Genomic DNA, 27745 nt, shown 5'->3' on the forward strand with positions numbered 1-27745 from the left:
ATCTCTTCTAAAGGTGTCTTCCTATTTCTAGATTAATTATTTTGATTAAATTTTGAAGGATAAAAAAGTCTATGATTTATAATAGGTTATCAAGGATTATTTGAGTTTTCTCTTTAATTAAGTTGTCCTAAATTTCACTGATTATAATAACCAACATTATTTACCAACTAAAATTAGGGTAGTTTCACCGACCTAAGTTGTAAGCATTGGAATATAAATTATTTTGTCTTCCAGTTAAATTCACATTTTTAATCCCTAAAATACTAGTATCATTAATAGAGTTCAAATTAAGTTCTTCTGATTATATAGATAATCATGATAATGAGTTAACTCTAATAATATCTAATTTCTTTAAAATAGTAGCTACATGAGTAGTAAGAATTGACAAAGCATATGATTCATAGACAATCTACTCTTTTAGGATTCATATTATCATAAGGCCATTGAAAATTAATTGTAGTCATTTCCTTTATTAGTTCATATGCTTCCTCAAACGACTTAGACATTAAAGATCTACTAGATTCAGGATCTATAATTAACGTAACGGATCCTACTAATCTATTATAAAAAGATTAAATAACCAACTAATCGAGTAAGGCATGATGATGAAATTTTCTAAGTATTTTCTTAAATCTCCTAACTTTCATAAATTAATTCTCCTTTAAACTAAGCAATTAAAGGAAGTGATATAATATCTAAATTTGGTAGTTTTTGAAGGTGAGAAATACTTAGATAAGAATTTATGTACCAACTCATTTTAAGTGGCTATAGAGCCTAGGGGCAATAGAATTCAACCACATCTTAGTCTTGTTCCTTAGAAAAAATAGGAACAATCTAAGTCTAATGACATCATCATTGACACTATTATACTTAAATATTACACAAATTTCTAAGAAATTGACTAAGTGTAAGTTAAGATCTTCAACACAAATTGGGAATTTTGAATCATTTAAATTATGATCGGTTTTAGCTCAACATTATTGGACTGAATAGTAGGTCTATTAATATTTTGATGGATTCATTCTATTACAAAATTAACATACTCCCAAAGAAATTTTGAATGATCCTGATCTTATATTAGGTCAAAAATTTTTAAAATTTTACAAGGATCCTTTCTATTTTTGGATCAAATAACAAGGGCTCTTTGTTAGATTTACCAAGTATACAACAAAGATAAAACAACTAAAAATTACAAACTAAATAATCAAACATAATATTTTTATTGGATTTTTTAAAATTTTATCAAACAAAATAAATATACATGTAGGTCTAAATATGCACTTATTTTAAAAATATAGTTAAAATTATAATATACATGTTACTTAAACTTAATGGGGGTGACAAACAGATAATGACAGTATGAGCTATATTATAACTAACTAAGTTTAAAATATGCTTACATTTTCTTTGTTATAAAATTAATTTAGGCCCACTAAAATACATAGTATAAATGTCGAATCAAGTAATAAAGTGATAGAGTAGAGTGTCAAACTCATGATAAAGTGTTTTACTTAATTACAACTTAACTACCACTGCTACTTCAAATGCACGACTTATCCTATTAAAGATAAAAATAACATTTTTTTGAGTTTTTATCACCAAAAGAAAAACTTGCAAAGAAAATTGATTCTTATGAAAATAAAGTATTTTGGACTAATGAATGCATGTAACATAGCTTTGAGACTCTTAATTATATATATAGATCTGAGCTTATACATCTTTAGATCTCTATTAAGCTTATATGGGTGAAAAGAAAAGTTTATGGTCTTCCCACAATTTTCGTATCTACATATAACCTATAATATTTAAACATTCTATGTCGAGGCTATACATCATATTAGATTTTAATTACACACATAATCATTGCGTGCATTAAATGAAGAACAAGAGATATTAAAAACATCAATACATTCATTAAACACTATAGGAAGATCGTTCATTACTGGCGACAATTTTCGATGGCATCTAACAATTTTTTTGTGGTTATTAAAACTTTTGGTGGTCAAATGACCGCTGGAATTACCACCAGTATTCATTGAATTTCCTATAGTAAAAGTATAAGAGTCTACATTAGTACATACTATGCTTTCTACATCATTAGCCTAAAATTTGATACTTAGCCAAATATGGAGGAATTAACAAGCAAACTCATCTTCATTTTGTTCATTGGAAGCAAAGATATAAGAGAAGTAATAAGAAAATTATCACCAGAAATAATCAAATGATCTTCTCCATACTCCTTCCACCAATCATAGAGTTGCTTACACAAACATGCTAATATCTTCACAAAAAAAATATCTTACACATTTCTAACCTCCCTTAGACTTTACTCTAAGGAAATACTAAAGAAATACACTTAAAAATATAGGATTTCACTCAAGTGATAGAACTCTCTCAATAAAAGAATTGAAAAACTATTTATAGTAAGTACAAAGATGGGTTCAAGGATCGCATTGCTTAATAAGTTGACATCGTGGCGGTGAAAAATGAACTAGCATCTCGGCTTTATAAAGGATGTTCTACTGCGACGGTGGCTAACATGGCACAATTACTAATTGAAATGATGCATCTTTTCACTGAGTTGGTGTGGCTCCTTGTGTTGATAATTGCTCCCCTGCGACGCTCCAAAAGTTTGAGTGCTGCGGCGCTCGAATGAGAAACCTGACGCTGAGGCGTTGAAAGATATGGCATGATAGTTGCATTTTTCTTTACTTGGATGTATCATAAAACACATTTGTAATTAGCTTTTTGGTTATTATTTATTCTTTAATTGAGTATTTATTTACTATATAGAGTCATTTTATTACTTTCTTTATTATTTGTTGTTGTATGGAGCATTCGTTTATACATTTATGCTCTAAGCATAAAATTCTTTCCAAAAAGTAAAAAATTTATAAATAAACCTAAAATCAATCATTGGTAGGCCCATTTCTTCATAAAAAGTTTTTATTTATTAAATGGCCCCTGACTACCTTTTTTAAACAAATGAATTCAAATCTCCAATTGATTATGTGGCTTTATAGGTCATATATTATGCCTCATATGCCTTTTCATAAGGAAAAATTTCTAACTAGCATAGATTCAGGACATGACCTAAAATAGGAGCTTACTGATAAAGCCATCTTATTAAGGACATATTAAATTACATCATACATGTCCCACCACACTGTTTCATTTCACTTGGCTGGCCACATAATTTATATTTGTTTATGTACTAGTCTATAAAGATATATGATATTTAGTGGCTTTCTTGATCCATATAAGATTGTAATATTAGTTAAGATAGTTCAATTCTTGTGATTGAATTATCCTTATTCTTCTCTTTTGCATTTTGGGAGGAGCAAGCCCTATGTTTTCATTTTTGTCTTCATGATAAAGTCATAGGATTGCGAGTTATTCTCTTTCTTTGGCTTTAGATTTGCAAAGCTTTCATAGACAAATCAATTCATAATTACTAACAAGAATATCCTAACTAGGTTTGATCAATTATCTTCATAACTAAGTAGATTTTAAGTTTGACAAACCATGATAATATGTCCATGAGATCTTGATTGAGTTATGTATATCAATTCCAAAAATCTCTTACCTATCTCGTAACCCCATTTGAGGCCATCATTTGTTTGATATATATCTTTAATGTCACTTCATATATTCTCATATATTACAAAGGCAATGTCTACACATGAGGATATGATGATTCTACCTCTAACCTATGGCCTAGCTTAGCCTTAAAGCATATGAGGGCCTCCAATTGAAATGAAAATATAATCTCTTGGCAAATAATATCAAAAGATTTTGGAATGCAATCGGGATTTCTCTAATTGTGAGTGTTATTGGGTGTTCCCAATATGTGATTAGCCATTAGAATCATGTGCATTTAGGAGTGTTGTATTGTTCCAAGATCAAATTTTAGAAGAATTATATATTTTAATCTCTTAATTAATCAATCAGTGCTTCTATGAATTTATCAACATAAATCAATCAAGCGAAAGTAACTAAAAGCATATACATCAAAATATAAAAATATATTCATCCATCAAACTTCATGTACAAAAGCCAAAAGATCAATCATTTCATTCAGTCCAACTTTCTAAACTCCTGAGTACAAAAGAATGAAACTAAAAAAAAAAGAAATAAAATGAAACCTGAATCTCTAATCTATCATCACTCCATTAGATCCTAAGCCCTTCCTAAAAATATATAAAATCACGGAGTGAGTTAACATTTCAATAGGTTACTAGAACCTACAACTAAAATCAATGTAAGATATTAGAAATAATATCTATATAATCATTCAGTCAATAGAAGTGTGAATATATAAATGTAAAAGTACGTAACAATCAATGAAATAATAATATGTCACATGATCAATAAAGATCAATACAATTATATATCTTACGAGCAGTAACCATTTATCAATAACTATATACATGGGGTCAGTAAACTCTATCATTTATATACTTATTAGTTATAGAATATTTTCTATCTTAGTTCAAGAAATTAGCATACATTATGTACAGTGTTGATACTATGCATGAATCTCATATCTTGATCAAATACAGTGCAACATGTCAGTGTAGTATATCATGTATGTTATATCATACATATGTATCATATATTTATGTATTATGTAGTTCATATAATTCATAATTAATGATTCATATATATATGGTTGATAATAGTGATTGGATGAGTTGATTAAACTGTAATAATAATAGCTATTAATTGTGACAACTAAGTACATGAAGCTACAAGAGGGTGTTAGTTAAGAACTCAATTATATATTTTCATATGCCTTCTAGGCATTTAGCAGGCAGTCGGTAGGCTGTGCTAATGGTACACGCATCTAGCGGGCTCGCCAATGGAGCTTGTTGAGGATCAGTAGATCCCATTCGCTAAGAAGCATGGAGGGAAGTCACCTATCACAAGGGCAATCACCGATCCTTATGGATAACACGACTAACCACTCTCCTCATAAAAGAAGATCGATCGTAGAGCTACTTGCCATCGTCGACGATGGGGTAAATCATTCGTGCTCGCCACTTCAGTGATCAGAAAGTGCATACACGTAGGTTTTCAGGTTCATTCCTTCAAATTTGCTTGCTAGTAGGGTCGGATGTCATCCACAAATAAATTTTTATCCAACATAAATAATGTGTGCCACGACATTCATCGAAAACAATGCTGGATGAAATTCTTGCATGATTTATAATTATATTCAGAACTTGATTCCTCTTAAATGTACATGATCACACAAAATATCTAATAAAATTGATTCAACTAGAACACAAATATTAATTTTTTTTTAATAAATTACATAAATAATAACAATTTTTATATTTATAAATTACCCTATGCAATTGACTATTCATATGAGCCTAAAGAGATAATCTAAAAGGATAAATAATTGAGTCCGGTTCCAATCAAGCTAATCATGCGAATAATAAATTCATTTTAATTGCTTTGATATGCCTATTTTGTCGTGGAATCAGCGTTGAAATCTGAAAGCAACCAAAGTCCCCAATCCCATCGTTTCCGCACATGGGATTAGGTCAATACTCCATTCCACCATTTTTCTCCTTGCGATGAAGCAATTTTACAGTCGTCGACTCGATGCAATTCAAAGATTTCTTTACTTAGGAGGAAGGGAGGGAGAGGGAAGGGAGGGAGTGGGAAGGGGGGAGAGAGAGAGAGCATATACTGTTGTCTTTTCCTTAAAGTGTTTCTATTCTTGCTAAAAAGAGGGGGGTTCTGTGCTTTTCTCCACGAGTACTCATTTCTGTGGCAGATGTATCATGGGTTTTGCTTGCCATGGTCCCATCCAAAGCGTGCCTCCAGCTCGTTGAAGCTCTCAAGGGGAGGACCAAAGGAAAAGACAGAATAGAAGTTTTGTCTGTGCTTTTGGAGGGCATCTTGTTCATAACCTCCCCTTTTGTTCTTTTCTCCTCCGTTTTCTCTCTCTTTCTCGTGGTTTCGTTTGGGTCTGTACTCACCGAGTATTGCCGGGGAAAGGAGTGTTCAAAATTTGGTTCTTTATCTGAAGAGGATTTGGTATGCGTTCCAAGGTGTCTCGTATGCTGGGTTTGGTGGATTAGGGTGTTTGTGGTTACATTTTGGATTTGTTGCCTTTGGGTGGTGTAGTTGAGTAATTCACAAATCAGAAATGTGTAACTTTGTTTGGGTTTTTGAGTATTTATGGCTGATTTTTCAGCTTATATGTGACTTCTAAGAGGATTTGTGGCCAAAACTTTTGTAGATTTTCTCTAAATGCTTGCCTAACTAGAATTTTATCACTGGTTTCTCTTGTTTGTTACTTTTAGAGGTTTTTTCCCCTATTGAAATTGTAGAATGGTCTGGGGAATTTAGGACTAGAATTGGCAGTGCTCTTAACCCATGACCCCAAACTGCACTTTATATTGCTTTCCCCTCAGTTTATGTTGCGGTGCTATCAAAGGAATTAGCAGCGATTTGGTTGTGGCGGCATAGGCATTAGGTTCTGCTTGAGTTCTTTACTGGAACATTTTTTGGTTGTTTTAGATGGCTTGCATGAAGCTAGGCTCAAAAATGGACACCTTCCAACGGAAAGGGAGGGCTTGGTATGTTAAACTCCATCCTTGTTTACTTGGTGTATTACATATTATTTCAGCTGTAATCTTTAAATATTGTTTCTGCTGAAGAACTTTTGTTATACATTTTAGAATGTATATATTTACAGTCTTTCTATTTCAGCTTTGAGAATTTGAGCATCTTCAACTAAGGTATATGCATTTACTACTTAGAAGACTTGACCCCTCCCTTAATCACAGCAAATAATATACATGGCTGTTTGATGAAATTGCTTGTTTGTATTACTGTAGTATGCTGTGACATGCTGGACTGCTTAGAGTGGTTTTTTCCCTCTGTTCAAACTAAACTGAAGGATGAAAATAGAAATGTATTTTAGAGATTGACTTGCAACTCCTTTATAGGGAAAGATCATGAAGGTTGAAAGTTTATAGCATATGTTTAATAGATTTTCAGAAAAAAATGTGTTTGGAACCTGTTGATTGCATGAGATGGAAAAATCACTCACCTTAGGCACCTAAAGTCATTATTTTGTTGATGTGTTACTGAAGTACTTACCTTTTTAACAATGAACTACCTTGGAGGGTCAATTTGGGATGCTTCATCTTGGTGAAGTGCATAGGGTTCGTTTGCACCTCTCTAAGTATAGAATAAAAAATTCACCATAAAAAAATAAATCTTAACCATTAATAATTTGGTTCGGCCAATTTTTCAATTGGTTGTCCTTAAGTGGTGAAAGTGATTTCTTATAAGCATAGGAATAATTGCTACATTTAGATGCTTTGAGAACATTAGGGGACTTTCAGAAGTTATATAATATTGGTCTCAGACCGGGACAATATTGAGCTTTTTGAGCCCATTAGCATCCATGCTTTAACTATAAACCTGCATTTGTTTTGTCATGCATGCCATTATAAATGTATCCTTTAGAAATATATGATGTTTTTTTAAAATTGAGGTTGTATATTAAGTTATGATGGTTGTCATTGACTGCTTCATCAAGAAGTGGATCATAAAAGAGCTAGCATGTGTTTCATAAGTATTCTAGAAGGCCCTAAATTATCATCAAGTGAATAATATCTAATTGGACAACATGCAGGCTGATTGGCATTGACATAAGTAGATTGTGGATTTACTCCTATATTTCTACAATATATCATCATTGTTAGCATTATCCGAATTGTTTGTTGTCTTCTTTATGAATCATCCTCATTTCATTCTTATTCAATGCTCATGAGATAGTAGCTATACATGTACCGGTCTTTTTTCACAATTTCTAGCCATGTCACTTGTAGTCTCAATATTTATCTTCTTTATTTTTTCACCTTATATGCGTGTCTTCTGCCTCAATTTTACATGATCAAATCATGTACATATATTTTTCACAATGGTGCTACTCACATTTCGCTTCTAAAATAATATTTTTTCATTCTATCCTTTTTTATTTTTACCATACTTCAATTTGGCATTGCTTTCTATAATGACATGCTTAACTCAGCTATCAAGAACATATTTGTTAACACTCTGAACCATATTAGCATATTGGCATTGCGTAATTATTGTTTTGTCAAAATTTTTTTGATCTACATTGTATTCTCTAATCTCATAGAATTCTTGAGGCATTTCATTTTAGTTGCCTTCTTTAACTCTAAGAAATATGCTCTCATATGTATGCACATTTTTTTATCTACCAATAAATCCAATCCACTTAAACTTAGTATTCCTAATTATCACTTCATTTTTCAATAATATAAGCGGATAATTATCATTCTTGCATCTATTAAAATTGAATATTATGTTCCCAGTTCTTATTTTGATAATCTTATGACTTTTATCTTTTAAATTTTCTGCTATTATCTTATGTTTTCTTTTACTTCAAAATAGATCTCACTTATTATATTATATTATCTATAAATAGAATATACTATGGATCCTCACTTTACATTTGGAAGAATCATTTATTTTCAATTTTTTAGTGAAAATATATCTTGAATATCTTTTGTTGAGGCAACAACATTTGGTGTTCACATTTATGATATTGACTTTTTAGCATTCTATGTTTGTATGAACTGATCGCATAGAATTTGTATTGTTTTGTTTAATGAAATCTTGTGTCAATAACCTTTGCATCATTAATATCATGAGTCATGTTTCCATTTGTGCTAATGTTAGGTTTAGCTGATATAATGATTTTTAATTGGAAATAATTGTATTATTGAACTGTAATCTGACATTAATATTTCTAGCATTTCTAGCCCATATAATGTCAAAGTCCTTATGGAACTTCAGATTCTATGCTCCATGTATCTTGCTCTCTTTGAATATGAAATTCCGTGAGGATTTTGACATTTGAATGTGCTATAGATGCTAATATCATTTGGTAGTTCAACAACATCATCTTTTTCATAAATCTTTCTTTAATCTTGTTGGGTTCAGATTTTCTGTTGATCAACTTATGAACAAACACTATGAAGATCTCTCCTTTCTCAGAGAAACCATCGCATCATCACGCTTTTATAAAAGTTTGCCCTCGTTAATATTTGTTTACATTAAAGCCTTATTATAAATTGCATAAAACTCTTTAAGTTCGAACATTCTCCATTTTCTCATCTATTTTGCACATTCAGTCTTGAAATTTATAGCTAAAAAACCAAATCTAAGGGCGCCATAGGTTTCTTCCTTGTAATAGTTGTAACACCTCCACAGTAACTTTTAACAGTACTGAAAGTACTACTAATATAAAGATAACAATTTCATCATTTGATTATACTATACTCTTGAACATTTGAAAATATTTATAAAATATCCAACATTTATCATTTATCTCATCAAACGGAAGCATCTAATAGATTAAAATTTTAACAAAGACATAGTTATAGAGCACTAAAAAAAATCAAATAAATCCAAAGTAATGCAACATTAAACTGCTTATTAACTTCAAGTGTATAGCTCACAAACAAGATAAATACTAATATAAAATAAGAAATAACTTATAATTTAATCTTCAACAATTTTTTTCTTTTCCTTTATTGTAACAACCAATAAGAAAAATACTGGTGAGTTATGAGGCTTAGTAAGCTTTGCAGGTTAATTAATAATTAAAAAATAATAATTGTAATAAATTAAAAGATTGAAATTATTATTGATTAATCTTATCGTTGCGTGTAAAATATAATAAAATAATAATTAACATTAGTCTTTATTTTTTTTATTTTGCACTGAATATTAATTTTAGTATGTAAAAGATTTGACTATACTTTTATAACAATATTTAATAGAGCTCAAGTGAACATGACATTATCACCATTTAATTATATAGAGGTCCCTTTTATCCACTTGCTATGTAGGTATCATATTCTCTGGGGTTCCTTTTTCCCCACTTATAATATAGTTTCATACCTGGGAACCCTTTTGTCTCATATATACTTGTAAGTTATATATCATATATAGCCAAACTTTACTTTAAATTGATATTCAATACACTTTTTATAATCATAAGTTATATTTATTTTTTTGCATGCTTTCATAATCATTCATATTATAATATATATGCCATGAATATGCATATAATAAGTAAGTAAAATGACTTCTTTCATAAACATTATCAATAAGGAAAATATTTAAATGAAAATAATAAATATTAATTTAAACTCACATAATAAATTTATATAAGTGGTTATTCATATTTATGTGAGTTTAAATCAATATTTATTTTGTTCATTTAAATATTTTCCTTATTGATAATATTTTGAAAAGAACTCATTTTTTTTACTTATTATATGCATATTCATGGTATAAGATTATAATATGAATAATTATGAAAACATACAACAAAACAAGTATGACCTATAATTATGGAAAGTATATTGAATATCAATTTAAAATAAAATTTGAATACAAATGATGTATAATTTATAAGTATAGGTGGGACAAAATGGTTTTCATGTATGAAATTACATTGTAAGTGAGACAAAAGGGACCCTAGAAAATATGATACAGCATAACAAGTAGGGCAAAAAAGATCTCTAAAGAGGCAAAAAAGACCTTTATATAATTCAATGACGATAATGGCAGATTCACCTTAGCTTTATTGAATATTATTATGAAAGTATAGTCAAATCTTTTACAGATTAAAATTGGTATTAAATACAAAATTCAAAAGAAGTAAAGACTAACATTAATGATGATTTTATTATATTTTATAAATTACAAGGGTAAAGCTAATTAATGATAATTTCAATCTGTTGATTTATTATAATTATTATATTTTAATTGTTAATTAATCTGTAAAGCTTATTGAGCCTCATAGCTCATCAATATTTTTCTTACTAGCTATTGTTACAGGAAATAGAAATGAAAAGATTGTTGTAGATTAAATTACAAGTTATTTTTTATTTTATGCTAGTATTTATTTTATTTGTAAACTCTATACTTGAGGTTAGTAATCAGTTTAATATTGTATTACTCTGGATTTATTTAGTTTTCCTTAGTGGCTCTGTAAATATGTATTTGTTGAAATTTTAAACTATTAGATGCTTTCGTTTGATGAGATGAATGATAACTATTGGATGTTTTATAAAGTTTTTCAAATGTTCAAAAGTATAATATGATCAAATGATAAAACTGTTATCTTTATGTTAGTAATACTCCTAATACTATTAAGGAGTACTGTGGGGTGTTGCAATTGTAACATTCTTCTAAGATATATTAGCCATTTAAGTGTACAAAATCATGCTTGTGATAAATTTAGTCCCACTACATAGGCTTATCTATTGATAAACATCAAAGTAGGTTACCTGGTGTGCAATTCACAACTTTATTTTGTCCATTAGTCTGTGGATAGGTTGCATAGTCAATAAGTGAGATGTTAAATCTCCTCATATCCTCCAATGAGCTCCATCATCCATGGTTATAGAATTTTTTACCCTTTTATGATGTTATGCTTTCTTAGTTTAATGTGATCTGAGTATATCCTCAAAGGACATGTTTGCCGTTGTCATTATATCAAATGACTTTTTTCTGTATGGATTGAATTATCCATTTTTGTGAATAGATTGATCATGAGGAAGATTGAATGCATTCATTTTCATGTCCTGACATGTAAGGAAAAACAATGGGTTGCTTTTCTCTTGTAGTATTCGGGGTAGTAATTGTGTGTATGAAATTGTCTTCTGTATGTGAACCTTCACTACTTGACCCATGTATGCTATTTCTCAACATATTTTGCAACTTCTTTCTTTATTTTGGTCGATAATCTTTCTTATGACTGCTTTAATGTATGGTGTCTCAACATTATGAAGTTTTAAAATAAAATTTGCTCTAAAAAAACCTTTAGAAATACACATGAAAACATCTAAACATCCGGCTCATGAAAACCTCTTTGCTTTCCATGGAAACATTTAGCCCAATCTTTACTAACATGCTTATTTTTGAAGCATTTGCCACTTTGTTCTATTAAATTTTTTAATGCTTCAAAACTGATAGGAATTCGATTTCCTCATAGTAAAAACAACAATAACAAAGAGAGAATGCAACAAAAATTAGCGAGAAAGATTTTTATATCGGCACAACAAACCAAGTTACAAGTTGATATACTATTCAAGAGGTAGATCGACTCTCCACAAACCCTAGGCTCTGCTAGGAATAACTCCAAAGAAAACCACAACAAAATACAATTTACACAATGAAAAAAAACAACCCAATTAACCCTAATATAAACCTTTCTATTTTCCTCCAAAATATGAATTCAAATCAGTCCTCCTTTACTAAATAAACTTTTCTTACTTCCCTCCCACATTTGAATTCAAATTAACCATCTTTTCCAAAAAAAAAAAACCATCTTTTCCTAAATAAACTTTTCATAATTTCTTCTTAAATCTAAATTCAAATCAACCATCTTTCCTTAAATAAACTTTCCTAATTCTCTCTGAATTTTAGTATTTTATGCAAGTAATTAAAGGTGGAATTAATCCCCTTTGCTCTTCTTGCCCAACAACCGCCTGGGGTGAGGGAGCCACCACAACATCAATATTCTCCTCCCAAAAAGTCATTTTGTCCACAAGGTGGAAGGAGAGAAACTCCTTCTAGATGTGATTGTAGGGCTCTCATGTTGCCTCATAATAAACTGGTAAATCCTTCCACTTGATCAACACCTCCCTGATCCCCTTGGCGCCACCTACAGTGGTTCTAATATCACCTCCATATATTTTGACAGTGTGATCGGTAGTGCGGGCAAGGGTGTGTGGTTTTCAATGGCTTGTCTCAATTGCGATACATGAAATACGAGATCAATGGCTGAGGTCGGTGGCAACTATAGGCGATATACTACTGCGCCAATGTGGTCCACTACCTCGTAGGGCCCAAAGTAGCGGGAGGAGAGCTTACTCCTATATTTCTACAATATATCATCATTGTTAGCATTATCCGAATTGTTTGTTGTCTTCTTTATGAATTATCCTCCTTTCATTTTTATTCAATGCTCATGAGATAGTAGCTATACATGTACCGGTCTTTTTTTCACAATTTCTAGCCATGTTACTTGTAGTCTCTATATTTATCTTCTTTATTTTTTCACCTTATATGTGTCTTCAGCCTCAATTTTACATGATCAAATCATGTACATATATTTTTCACAATGGTGCTACTCACATTTCGCTTCTAAAATAATATTTTTTCATTCTATCCTTTTTTATTTTTACCATACTTCAATTTGGCATTGCTTTCTATAATGACATGCTTAACTCAGCTATCAAGAACATATTTGTTAACACTCTGAACCATATTAGCATATTGGCATTGCGTAATTATTGTTTTGTCAAATTTTTTTTGATCTACATTGTATTCTCTAATCTCATAGAATTCTTGAGGCATTTCATTTTAGTTGCCTTTTTAACTCTAAGAAATATGCTCTCATATGTATGCACATTTTTTTTATCTACCAATAATTCCAATCCACTTAAACTTAGTATTCCTAATTGTCACTTCATTTTTCAATAATATAAGCGGATAATTATCATTCTTGCATCTATTAAAATTGAATATTATGTTCCCAGTTCTTATTTTGATAATCTTATGACTTTTATCTTTTAAATTTTCTGCTATTATCTTATGTTTTCATTTACTTCAAAATAGATCTCACTTATTATATTATATTATCTATGAATAGAATATACTATGGATCCTCACTTTACATTTGGAAGAATCATTTATTTTCAATTTTTTAGTGAAAATATATCTTGAATATCTTTTGTTGAGGCAACAACATTTGGTGTTCGCATTTATGATATTGACTTTTTGCATTCTATGTTTGTATGAACTGATCGCATAAAATTTGTATTGTTTTGTTTAATGAAATCTTGTGTCAATAACCTTTGCATCATTAATATCTTGAGTCATGTTTCCATTTGTGCTAATGTTAGGTTTAGCTGATATAATGATTTTTAATTGGAAATAATTGTATTATTGAACTGTAATCTGACATTATTATTTCTAGCATAGATAATGTCGAAGTCCTTATGGAACTTCAGATTCTATGCTCCATGTATCTTGCTCTCTTTGAATCTGAAATTCCGTGAGGATTTTGACATTTGAATGTGCTATAGCTGCTAATATCATTTGGTAGTTCAACAACATCGTGTTTTTCGTAAATCTTTCTTTAATCTTCTTGGGTTCAGATTTTCTGTTGATCAACTTATGAACAAACACTATGAAGATGATGTAGACAAGGGGGGGGGGGGATTTAGCTCATTATGAGCTGGTTTTTAGTTCATTTATTGAACTAAGAGTTAGCTCATTATGAGCTATGTTTTTAGATCATTTATTAATTTATTAGTAGCTCATTATTTTGTCTCTTCTTCTTCCCCTTGTCTATTCGTTTCCCGTGGATGGTTCTTGGGTTCCCGTGCCTTGGCTCCTTGGTTCCCATGACTGCCTCCTTGGTTTCTTGCGGCTGGCTTTTGGATTTCCGTGCCTTGGCTCCTTGATTTCCATGGTTGGCTGCTGGTTTTCCGTGTCAGGTGGTTTTCCCGTGCCTTGGTGCCTCGGTTCTGTGCGGGCCTCTTTGGCTTCTGCGGCTGCCTCTTCGGGTTCCTGGCTGGGCTGCTTCCCGTGGCTGTTTGGGGGCTTTTCCGTGGCTTTGGTGCTTCGTTTCCTAGAATGTCTGTTGGCTTTTCATATTCCCTATTTAAATAAGCTTTTAAATTAATGAGGGGCTGTTTGTATTCCCCTCTCATGCCTATATATAGAGATGTTTTGGGTATGTTTAAAATATGTTATGTGAATGATTTTTGAAAATGTAAACATGCGGGTTTTGTTGGAAAAGCTTGCGAGCTTTGTCCACTTCTTCTTCTCATCTCCTCTAGGAAATCTTGCGAGCTCTTTCCACCCTTCTTCTTGGCTTCTAACCTCTTTCGTCTCTTCGCAAGTGCCATTCCACCTGTATCCTTCTTCTTAAAGAAATGCAACTTTAGGTGTTTGTCATGTTTGAGTCAAGTTTGTAAGAGTCTTTGTTTGTAATTCGTTTTATTATATAAATTGTGTGTTCTTTTAAGCATTTTATGTCTTTCTATCATCCTAGAAAGATTTTATTTTTGTGATAAAAAATTTGGGACCCTTCCCAAATTTTGATTGCATTAATTTGGTATCAGAGCAAGTTAGGAAGTCCTAGGTTTTAAGTTGGTTTGTCAAGTCAAGTTATTGTGAGTTGTGTAAGTCTTGTGAGTCAAGTCAAAATTTATGAGTCAGTTTGTCGTATGTGTCATGTTAGTTATCATGTAAGTTTTGTTTTGAGTCATGTTGTCATTTGAGTCTTGGTGTCAAGTGAGCAATCTCAAGCCTTGGTGTCTCTTGATGCAACGCCTTCAGAACAAAGCTAACTCATCGGGAGATGAGTTCTCAAGAAGGGGAGTCTGATGTAGACAGGGAGGGGGGTCAAATAAAAAAAAAAAGGTTTTGACTTCTCTTGAGTTTGCTAGCTTATTAATTTTTGAGCTAAGATTTAGCTCATTATGAGCTGGTTTTTAGTTCATTTATTGAACTAAGATTTAGCTCATTATGAGCTATGTTTTTAGATCATTTATTAATTTATTAGTAGCTCATTATTTTGTCTCTTCTTCTTCCCCTTGGCTATTCGTTTCCCGTGGATGGTTCTTGGGTTTCCATGCCTTGGCTCCTTGGTTCCCACTGCTGCCTCCTTTGTTTCCTGCAGCTGGCTCTTGGATTTCCGTGCCTTGATTCCTTGGTGTCCACGGTTGGCTGTTTCCGTGCCTTGGCTCCTTGATTTCCACGGTTGGTTGCTGGTTTTCCGTGCTGGGTGGTTTTTTCGTGCCTTGGTGCCTCGGTTATATGTGGGCCTCTTTGGTTTCTGCGGCTGCTTCTTCGGGTTCCTGACTGGGCTGCTTCCCGTGGCTGTTTGGGGGCTTTTCCGTCTTTGGTGCTTCATTTCCTGGAATAGCTGTTGGCTTTTCATATTCCCTATTTAAATAAGCTTTTAAATTAATGAGGGTATGTTTGTATTCCTCTCTCATGCCTATATATAAAGATGTTTTGTGTATGTTTAAAATATGTTATGTGAATGATTTTTTGAAATGTAAACCTGCGGGTTTTGTTGGAAAAGCTTGCGAGCTTTGTCCATTTCTTCTTTTCATCTCCTCTAGGAAATCTTGCGAGCTCTTTCCACCTTCTTCTCGGCTTTTTACCTCTTTCGTCTATCCGCAAGTGCCATTCCACCTGTATCATTCTTCTCAAAGAAATGCAACTTTAAGTGTTTGTCATGTTTGAGTCAAGTTTGTAAGAGTCTTTGTTTGTAAGTCATTTTATTATATAAAGTTGTGTGTTCTTTTAAGCATTTTGTCTTTCTATCATCATAGAAAGATTTTGTTTTTGTGATAAAAAATTTGGGTCCCTTTCCAAATTTTTGATTGCATTAGAAGATCTCTCCTTTCTCAGAGAAACCATTGCATCATCACGCTTTTATAAAAGTTTGTCCTCGTTAATGTTTGTTTACATTAAAGCCTTATTATAAATTGCATAAAACTCTTTAAGTTCGAACATTCTCCATTTTCTCATCTATTTTGCACATTCAGTCTTGAAATTTATAGCTAAAAAACCAAATCTAAGGGCACCATAGGTTTCTTCCTTGTAATAGTTGTAACACCTCCACAGTAACTCTTAACAGTACTAAAAGTATTACTAATATAAAGATAATAATTTTATCATTTGATTATACTATACTTTTGAACATTTGAAATTTTTTATAAAATATCCAACAGTTATCATTTATCTCATCAAACGGAAGCATCTAATAGTTTAAAATTTTAACAAAGATATAGTTATAGAGCACTAAGGAAAATCAAATAAATTCAAAGTAATATAACATTGAACTGCTTATTAACTTCAAGTGTAGAGTTCACAAACAAGATAAATGCTAATATAAAATAAGAAATAACTTATAATTTAATCTTCAACAATTGTTTTATTTCCCTTTACTGTAACAATAACCAATAAGAAAAATACTGGTGAGCTATGAGGTTCAGTAAGCTTTGCAGGTTAATTAATAATTAAAAAATAATAATTATAATAAATTAAAAGATTGAAATTATTATTGATTAATCTTATTGTTGCTTGTAAAATATAATAAAATAATCATTAACATTAGTCTTTACTTTTTTTTTTTAATTTTGTACTGAATATCAATTTTAGTTTGTAAAAGATTTGAGTATACTTTCATAATAATATTTAATAGAGCTCAGGTGAACATGATATTATCACCATTGAATTATATAGAGGTCCCTTTTGCCCACCTGCTATGTAGGCATCATATTCTCTGGGGTTCATTTTTCCCCACTTATAATGTAGTTTCATACCTGAGAATCCTTTTATCTCATATATACTTGTAAGTTATATATCATATGTAGTCAAACTTTACTTTAAATTAATATTCAATACACTTTTTATAATCATAAGTCATACTTATTTTGTTGCATACTTTCATAATCATTCATATTATAATCTGTATGCCATGAATATGCATATAATAAGTAAAATAACTTCTTTCATAAACATTATCAATAAGAAAAACATTTAAATGAAAAATAATAAATATTGATTTAAACTCACATAATAAATTTATATAAGTGGTTATTCATATTTATGTGAGTCTAAATCAATATTTATTTTGTTCATTTAAATGTTTTCCTTATTAATAATGTTTTGAAAAGAGCTCATTTTCTTACTTATTATATGCATATTCATGGTATAAGATTATAATATGAATACTTATGAAAACATACAACAAAACAAGTATGACCTATAATTATGAAAAGTGTATTGAATATCAAATTAAAATTAAGTTTGGGTACAAATGATGTATAATTTATAAGTATAGGTGGAACAAAATGATATCCATGTATGAAATTATATTTTAAGTGAGACAAAAGGGACCCTGGAGAACATGATACATGCATAACAAGTAGGGCAAAATGACCTTTATATAATTCAATAGCGATAATGCCAGATTCACCTTGGCTCTATTGAATATTGTTATGAAAGTATAGTCAAATATTTTACAGACTAAAATTGGTATTCAGTGCAAAATTTAAAAGAAGTAAAAACTAATATTAATGATGATTTTATTATATTTTACAAATTACAAGTAAGAGTAAAGTTAATCAATGATAATTTCAATATGTTGATTTATTACAATTATTATATTTTAATTGTTAATTAACCTGTAAAGTTTATTGAGCGTCATAGCTCATTAGTATTTTTCTTACTAGCTGTTGTTACAGGAAATAGAAATGAAAAGATTGTTGCAGATTAAATTACAAGTTATTTTTTATTTTATGCTAGTATTTATTTTATTTGTAAACTCTATATTTGAGATTAGTAAACAATTTAATATTGTATTACTCTGGATTTATTTAGTTTTCCTTAGTGCCTCTGTAAATATGTATTTGTTGAAATTTTAAACTATTAGATGCTTCCGTTTGATGAGATGAATGATAACTATTTGATGTTTTATAAAGATTTTCAAATGTTCAAAAGTATAATATGATCAAATGATGAAATTGTTATTTTTATATTAGTAATACTCCTAATACTATTAAGGAGTACTGTGGGGTGCTGCAATTGTAACATTCTTGTAAGATATATTAGCCATTTAAGTGTACAAAATCATGCTTGTGATAAATTTAGTCCCACTACATAGGCTTATCTATTGATAAACATCAAAGTAGGTTGCCTGGTGTGCAATTCACAACTTTAAACTACATTACATGGTTTTTTGAACTGTTCATATAGACGATATGCGATTGTACTATATGATCTATGTACATTCCAATTGAAATTTTTAGTTTTATGGATGAGTTTTCTTATCTTTCATATATAAGTGCCTAAAAACTAACACAATATCTTGCTTCAAATTTCTCTTAAGAGCGTCTTTGGGAGAGTATTTTAGGAGTAAACAGAGAGAGAGATCTAGTAAGAGTAATTTGTGAGGTGATTCAGAAGGTTGTCCAAAGGTAATGATCTCTTATTTATTCTTCAACATTCTTTCCTACTTCCTTGAAAGCTCTTGAGAGAAGATTTTCAAAGAAGATCACAGTATTCTACCATCACCAGGAGGGTGAGAAAGGATGTTGATACTCTGCCATCACCATGAGGATGAGAAAGGACTTTGGTACTCTATCATCACTAGGAGGGTGAGAAAGGATATTGGTAGTCTGCCATCACCAGGAGGGTGAGAAAGGGCATCAGTATTCTGTCGCATCAGGTTAGTGGAAGAGAAGTTTTGTAATGACTTATCCACCTTGCTGTGGGACCAAAAGGAGAGTCACTTTTGATTTAATGCAATACTGAAGAAAAAGTCTTCAGGGAGTGGACGTAGGTCTAATTGGACTGAACCACTATAAAATTTAGTGTTATTCTATTATTTTACATTTTATTGCATTTTTATTTTTTGCACTTTAAATTATTATGATTTTATAAAATATAAGATAAATTTTAAATTACCAATTCACCCATTTTCTTGGTTAGCATTGGAACAATTTTATTAGGTCTAATAACCTATTCAAACTTTTATTTCATAATTATATAGTTCACGGTTGAACCATCTTATCATGTGCTTGAATCAATTTAGCTTTGTATAACTCAAGGTTTTGTTGAGCCTACATTTGTTTCTCTTCAATACCTTCAAACTTTTTTTAATTTAAATTTAGCATTTTATTCCATTATAATTTTATTATTTACTGGAATACATAATCAAAGCAATGGTACCTCCAAAGGGAGAACATCCTCTACTTCAAAGTCTAAAGCAAATGGCATAATTTAAGTGCGAGTTCTATATGCCCACAAAGGTTCTCTTAGCTGTTCATGCCATTGATGCTTATTATTATCCATGATTTCCTTTTTGAGTTGTAACAAAGTTTATTTAATGCATCAGCTTATCCATTTTCTCGAGGGTAATAGACTGTTGAGTATCTCCAATCTATTTTATGATGACTAAAAAAACTATTTATTTTTGTTCTTCTATAGGATTGACCATTATCATATATGATTCTGCAAGGAATATCAAATAAAGATATAATATGATCTTTGAAGAAGTTAGCTCTTCTTTTTCCTTCTATGAACTTTACTGGTCTCTTTCTTTTTTGGCTAAGGATTTTATGATTGTCCCTTAAAACATGCATGACAATGATGGCCCTAAGCTTATTTACTGGTCTAAATAGCCTGATAAAATTTTTAAACTTAATAGTGATGGTTCGGTTAAAAACATTTCTTCTGGTTGTGGTGTCATTATTAAAGATTTACATGGCAATTTTATTATAGTTTATGCTGGTCCTCTTAAAAATGTTTTGTTATTTTTGCTGAAATTTTAGCTATACTTTATGGTTTAAAATTATTTCTTTCTCTTGGCATAATTAACATTTGGATTGAAGTTGATTCTTTGCGTTGTATCTACTATTTAAAAGAAAATGAAGATAAAATTTGCAGCTTGAGCTTTTTTATCTCCTAAGGGATATTAAATAATTAATGACCCTTTGTAATGTTAATATTTCCCATGTGTTTCGTGAAGGGAATGCTTGTGCTAATTGGTTAGCAAATGTTGGTTGTAATCTTCAATTCCTTACTGATAATGGATGAAGAGTAAAATCAACATTTAATATGAGAATATAAAATATATAAGAGATAAGATGTTCAAGAGAGGTTTTAGTCATAATTGAAAAAAATGTACTCAATTTATTTTTGGGAAATATATTCCAAATTTCATTTTGAATCAAAATATCCCATAGTTGGATTCAGAATATTTATATAAAGTCTATGTCAAATGATATAGGCTCAACCAAGGTTCAAATTATAATCAAGCAGTATTTGATTTATATTCAAATCATATTTTTACCTTGTTCAAACAAGGTTTTATCTTTATGAATCCTATTTAAATAAGGTTTGAACTCATTTTAGGGTTTAGGGTTTAGAATTTATAATTATATATATATATATATATATATATATATATATATAAAGAAACCGGTTAACATACATTCGGTTTCTTTGGAAATTTTTTTTTGAAACCAGAATTTTGTTATGGGTTTCCTAAAAAACTGAATTTTTAGAATCCATTTAATTTTTTTTTTTTCAAATACCATTCATCTGCTTTTGTCCATCAGTCTGTGGATAGGTTGCATAGTCAATAAGTGAGATGTTAAATCTCCTCATGTCCTCTAATGAGCTCCATCATCCATGGTTTTAGAATTTTTTACCCTTTTATGATTTTATGCTTTCTTAGTTTAATGCGATCTGACTACATCCTCAAAGGATCTGTTTGCCATTGTCATTATATCAAATGACTTTTTTCTGTATGGATTGAAATTATCCATTTTTTTGAATAGATTGATCATGAGGAAGATTGAATGCATCCATTTTCGTGTCCTGACATGTTAGGAAAAAAATGGGTTGCTTTTCTCTTGTAGTATTCGGGTAGTAATTGTGTGTATGAAATTGTCTTCTGTATGTGAACCTTCACCACTTGACCCATGTATGCTATTTCTCAACATATCTTGTAATTTCTTTCTTTATTTTGGTCGATAATCTTTCTTATGACTGCTTTAATGTATGGTGTCTCAACATTATGAAGTTTTCAAATAAATTTTGCTTTAAAAAAACCTTTAGAAATACACATGAAAACATCTAAACATCCGGCTCATGAAAATCTCTTTGCTTTCCGCGGAAACATTTAGCCCAATCTTTACTAACATGCTTATTTTTGAAGCATTTGCCACTTTGTTCTATTAAATTTCTTAATGCTTCAAAAAATAAAAACAACAATAACAAAGAGAGAACGCAACAAAAATCAACGAGAAAGATTTTTATATCGGCACAACAAACCAAGTTACAAGTTGATATACTATTCGAGAGGTAGATCGACTCTCCACAAACCCTAGGCTCTGCTAGGAATAACTCTAAAGAAAATCACAACAAAATACAATTCACACATAATGAAAAAAAACAACCCAGTTAACACTAATATAAACCTTTCTATTTTCCTCCAAAATATGAATTCAAATCAGTCCTCCTTTACTAAATAAACTTTTTTTAATTCCCTCCCACATTTGAATTCAAATTAGCCATCTTTTCCTAAATAAGCTTTTCATAATTCCTTTTTAAATCTAAATTCAAATCATCCATCTTTCCTTAAATAAACTTTCCTAATTCCCTCTTAATTTTAGTTTTTTATGCAAGTAATTAAAGGTGGAATTAATCCCCTTTGCTCTTCTTGCCCAACACCCGCCTGGGGTGAGGGAGCCACCACCGCATCAATATTCTCCTCCCAAAAAATCATTTTGTCCACAAGGTGGAAGGAGAGAAACTCCTAGATGTGATTGTAGGGCTCTCATGTCGCCTCATAGTACACTGGTAAATCCTTCCACTTGATCAACACCTCACTGATCCCCTTGGCGCCACCTTCAGTGGTTCTAATATCACCTCCATATACTTTGACAGTTTGATCGGTAGTGCGGGCGAGGGTGTGTGATTTTCAATGGCTTGTCTCAGTTGCGATACATAAAATACAAATCGATGGCTGAGGTCGGTGGCAACCATAGGGCGACATACTACTGCACCAATGTGGTCCACAACCTCGCAGGGCCCAAAGTAGCGGGAGGAGAGCTTCTCATTCCTTCGTCGAGCCACAATCCGCTGCCTGTAAGGTCAGATCTTCATATAAACCCTATTCCTAACCTCAAACTGCATGTCTATCATGTGTCCATCCTCTTACTTCTTTATGATTTGCTGTGCTCTTTGTAGATGTTCCTTTAATTATACCAAAATCTATTCTCTTTCTCCCAAGTGCTGCTCCACTGATGACGTGTTGCCATGCCCATAATATATCAGATGAGGTGGATCCCTGCCATATAGGATTTTAAATGGCATTGTTTGGTCTGCTGTATGATATGAAGTGTTATACTAATTTTCTGCCTAGGCTAACCACTTGCCATTGTACTTCTACCTTAGACAATAAAGGTTCAGTTTTATTTCTGATTCTTGTCAAATATTCATTTTTGGAAGGCTGAGGATAGCTGATGAATTTTTGGAGTTCCCAAATATTGTTTCTCCTTGTATTGAGGATTAAGCATTTGAAGATTTAGCATGGCCACTTCAAGGCTCTTCAACTTAGCATGGATGAATTTTTTTTATTTATTATTTTCAAGGTTTCATCTCCCAATAATGTCCTTGATTCTGATAACACAAACACTGTGGAAAGAAATAGAAAAATTAGACTTTGAGATGGGCTTTTAAATTCTCCGTACTACAAAATTTAGCCACAACATTGGGGAAAATTTAGAGTTTAGTTTCATTTACTAAAATTTTTTGTGTTATTACATGATTTCTTCCCTTTTTATGTTCATATGTCTTGATTTGGCCTAAATAAACTATACTTTGATTAAAAAGACCCAATTTGTTCAAATTTATCCCAACATCTAGAATATTTCTCTATCAAGCCCCTAAAGATGGGATTTTGAAGTTTTCTTACTCCAAAATGTTAGTGGCATCCTTGGACAAAATCTAGAGTTTAGTTTCATTTTGTACTATTTTTGTGTTATTACATGATTTTCTACAGTTCGTATACTCATTTTTGGCTTGACTTTGACCTAAATAAACTAAAATTTGACCTAAACAAACCCAAATCGACCAATTTTATCCAAACACCTAAAACACTTCAATCAAGCTCCTAAAGTCTAACCAAATGACATGACAGACTGCGAATAGCCTGAAATATAAGTTTAATGACAAAAATAAATAAATTGTGAAACAATTGTGAAAACTCTTCCAAGTTTAACAGATTAATTATTTCCACACTTATCTTGTAATTCATGCTTTCTTTTCATATATTGCTTCTGCAAATGTATGGGCATCTTTGATTACTAAAGCCTTTGGTTTGCATGATCTGTCATTGACCATGTAACTCTTTCAGAATTAAGTTCTTAAAACGTAACTGCAATATCTGGTTTCTATGTAATTGATGATATGTGTATTTTATTGCAGGTTCAGCACTACTGGCCTTCCCAGTGATGTTACCGTTGAAGTTGGAGAGATGTCCTTCCATCTTCACAAGGTGATTGTAAAACCATGTAATCTGTATAATTTATTTGATAAAAAACTCATGCTTTATCCATTTCTTTTCGGGAATGAATTATTTATGTGTAACTACGGATTTTCTGTCGCTATTAATATCTGTAGTGTTAATCATATCATTGGTTTGGCATAGCTGCTGAAGATGTCACAGAGAAGTCATTTTGACTTCTGGTTCTGGAGATATATTAAAAAAAATACGTTCTTCATTCTCTGAGATAACTTTTTAACTAAAAATATGCTTTGTCCTTTATTTTTCCTCTAATAAATCTTGCTATCTGCTGATTTAACCATTGCATCTATTTCATTTTACATATCTTCTGAAATTTATTTTGCTATGGCAGAGGTTTCCCTACGTTTAATTAATTGACCTCTTCCAATTTCAAATCTAAATGTTCTTACGGATGACTTGCAGTTTCCTTTATTATCCAAGAGTCGTCTTCTGGAAAAACTGATTTCTGATAAGTCTGGCGAAGAAGAGAGCTGTATCATAAAGCTTTCAGATATTCCTGGTGGTTCAAAGGCGTTTGAACTAGTTGCCAAGTTTTGCTATGGCATGAAGATAGAACTTACTGCTTCGAATGTTGTATATGCCCGGTGTGCTTCTGAGTATCTGCAAATGACTGAAGAGGTTGCTGAGAGGAATTTAATCTCAGAGTCTGAGCTATTTCTCAATCAAGTTGTTCTCCGTAGCTGGAAAGATTCAGTGAGAGCTCTCCAAACCTGCGATGATCTTCTCCCTTGTGCTGAAGATCTTAACATTGTTACAAGATGCATTGACTCGTTGGCTGTGAAGGCTTGCATGGACCCTGATCTATTTGGCTGGCCTATGATGGAGCATGGCTCCATGCAAAGCCCTGGTGGAAGCGTTCTATGGAATGGGATAAGTACTGGAGCAAGACCCACAAGTCGTAGCACAGATTGGTGGTACGAGGATGTCTCATCTCTCAGTCTTCCCTTGTATAAGAGGCTTATATCAGTAATGGAGTCACGAGGTATCAGAGAAGAGATAATTGCTGGTTCCTTAGCCTCCTATGCAAAAAGGTATCTTCCCGGATTAAACAAAAGGCACAATGCAGCACTTATGACACACATATCTGTACTGTCTGAGGATGAGCAAAGGGGCCTTCTTGAAGAAATTGAGAGTTTTTTGCCCATCCAAAAGGGTGTGACTTCTACAAAGTTTCTGTTTGGTCTTCTCCGCACTGCAATGATTTTGAAAGCCAGTCCTGAACACTTGGCTAACTTGGAGAGAAGAATCGGTATGCAGTTGGATGAAGCCAGTTTAGAGGATTTGCTATTGCCTACCTTTTCTTACTCTATGGAAACACTCTATGATGTTGATTGCATCCATAGAATTCTCAAGCACTTCCTAGCCATGGACCTGGCTACTGGTGGAGCTTCTCCTGGTCTGATAGATGATGAGCAGTTGATGGGTTCTCCATCGCTTACACCAATAACCACTGTGGCTAAGCTTATAGATGGGTACTTGGCAGAGGTGGCCCCTGACGTCAACTTAAAGCTGCCAAAGTTTCAGTCTCTTGCAGAAGCCATTCCAGAGTATGCCCGTCCTCTGGATGATGGGCTATACCGTGCCATTGATATATATTTCAAGGTAAATAATGTAATTTAGAGGTGTCAATTTTTGACACTGCTCGAAATCCGACCCGGACCCGACCCAGAAAAATTTGGGTTCGGGTTGACCCAGTTAGCAAACGGGTCGGTTTCAAATTCAAAATTTCGATTCGTTTCAAAAACGGGTCGGCTTCAGGTTAACTCGTCCCGCGGACTCTGCTCGCTGCCGCGCGCTTGCGACTCGGACTTCGCCTGCACTCGCGATCCCGCACTCGCGAACCCGCTAACTCCTTCCGCTCGCGACTCGGACTTCGCTATCCGCACTCGCGGACTGGCTCAGGCGCTTAGCTGCGCTTCTTCAGCCAAATCTACTAAATCTAGGTCGGGTCGGGTCAAACCCGGCAACCCGCGTGGGTCGGATCCAGGTTGAAATGTCCTACCCGTTTGCAGAAATGGGTTGGGTTCGGGTTGATATGTTTAGATCTGGGTCAACTCGGGTTTGACCCGAACCCAACCCGTCGACCCTAATTGACACCTCTAATGTAATCACCCTGACATATCTTCTTAATGTGTTTCTGAAATAAAATTCCAATACAGGCACACCCATGGCTATCAGAATCTGAGAGAGAACAGCTATGCCGGCTGATGGACTGCCAAAAGCTCTCCCTTGAAGCCTGCACCCATGCTGCACAGAATGAGAGGCTTCCTCTTCGAGTTGTTGTCCAAGTACTCTTCTTTGAGCAGCTTCAACTTAGAACTTCAATCGCCGGATGTTTCCTTGTTTCTGACAACCTCGATGGTTCAAGACCGTTAAGGAGCGGTCTTGTGGCCCCAAGTGAGGGCGGCGGCGGGGGCTGGGCCACTGCTGTCAGGGAAAACCAGGTTCTGAAAGTTGGTATGGATCACATGAGGATGAGAGTCTCTGAACTTGAGAGAGAGTGTTCAACCATGAGGGAGGAGATTGAGAGGCTGAGCAGGTTGAGAAATGGGTGGAGCGGTTTCTCAAAGAAATTGGGCTTCAGGGTGAAGCCACAGATATGCAGCACACAGGAAGATTCAGTTAGCGAGCATCAGAGCAGGAGTGGGAAGATTGAAGCTATAAGCAAAGCTCACAAATCATAGAAGAAACTTATCAAAAGGTGAATGATGGACTATATGCTACTTCTCTTGTATTTCACAGTTTATTCTTTCTTGTAATCTTGCCATAGTTTTTATGTTTTGAATTTAAATGGCTAGTTGTTTTTTATGAATTCCAATGTTGCTGGCAATGTAACAGCACAAACTTTTATCAACATATTGTCCGCTTTGATTTAAAGGCCTCATGATTTTATCACATTAGTGTAAATTTTTAGAAGGTCAACCATTCTAGGATTTTTTTCGGGATAAGCACGTCTAAATGTATAGTTTCTTAAATGAAATTATAACAATTATATCAAAAGATGTCTAGATATTAAGAGTTTAGCTTCCTTTTATTTAAAGGGTTTTACAATCTTTTTCATTTAAGTAATTGATGTAATCATCATTATCTTTTTGATGCTTAAGAATTTATTTTTATTTTTTTACTTAAAGGATTTCACCGCTAACCTTGACGTATTGGATTGAAGATTAGTAGTCCTTACAATATTATGATCAAAATATCAAGCTAAGAGAATTTTATGTCATGTTTCAAATGTATCGATCAACCTTTTCTGCTGATATGAAAACTATAAGAGAAAGTTATACTAACGGCAAGTCTCATGTGAAAATTACCTTTTTTTTATTAGTTTGTTCGCTATTCAACGAAAATGAATGTAGAGAAAGGATTCATAAATTGCTATGATGAGATTGATGATTGTTCTAAGCCCAAGTTATTGATGAGCATTAGGATTGTTTAAAGTGTTATATTTATGTTAAAATAAAAATTAATTTAAAAGTTCAACTAAAATTGACTTTTCATATTGAAATTAAAGCTTCATTTGGGTTATCATTTATACTGTTTCTT

The 27745-nt window shown here is 32.3% G+C and overlaps 1 protein-coding gene across 3 annotated transcripts; it reads left to right on the forward strand.

Moving 5' to 3' along the window:
* Positions 1–5487: 5487 nt before the first annotated feature.
* LOC110103398 (BTB/POZ domain-containing protein At1g30440) lies at positions 5488–27097 on the forward strand. 3 transcript variants are annotated; one of them, XM_028698169.1, is made up of 6 exons: positions 5488–6596; positions 22287–22473; positions 22561–22766; positions 24103–24172; positions 24605–25804; positions 26362–27097. In XM_028698169.1, the coding sequence occupies exons 3-6, from the start codon at positions 22636–22638 to the stop codon at positions 26884–26886; spliced, it is 1926 nt and encodes a 641-aa protein (XP_028554002.1). In that variant the 5' UTR covers positions 5488–6596; positions 22287–22473; positions 22561–22635; the 3' UTR covers positions 26887–27097. The 3 variants fall into 3 exon arrangements, with proteins under 3 accessions (XP_028554002.1, XP_020687758.1, XP_028554003.1); XM_028698170.1 differs by lacking the exons at positions 5488–6596; positions 22287–22473 and adding an exon at positions 22864–22955 and having other exon boundaries at positions 22713–22766; XM_020832099.2 differs by lacking the exons at positions 22287–22473; positions 22561–22766 and having other exon boundaries at positions 5489–6596.
* The last annotated feature ends 648 nt before the right edge of the window (positions 27098–27745 follow it).

The sequence above is a fragment of the Dendrobium catenatum genome, unplaced genomic scaffold (assembly GCF_001605985.2).
Source record: "Dendrobium catenatum unplaced genomic scaffold, ASM160598v2 fragScaff_scaffold_1056, whole genome shotgun sequence".
NCBI classification, from domain to species: domain Eukaryota; kingdom Viridiplantae; phylum Streptophyta; class Magnoliopsida; order Asparagales; family Orchidaceae; genus Dendrobium; species Dendrobium catenatum.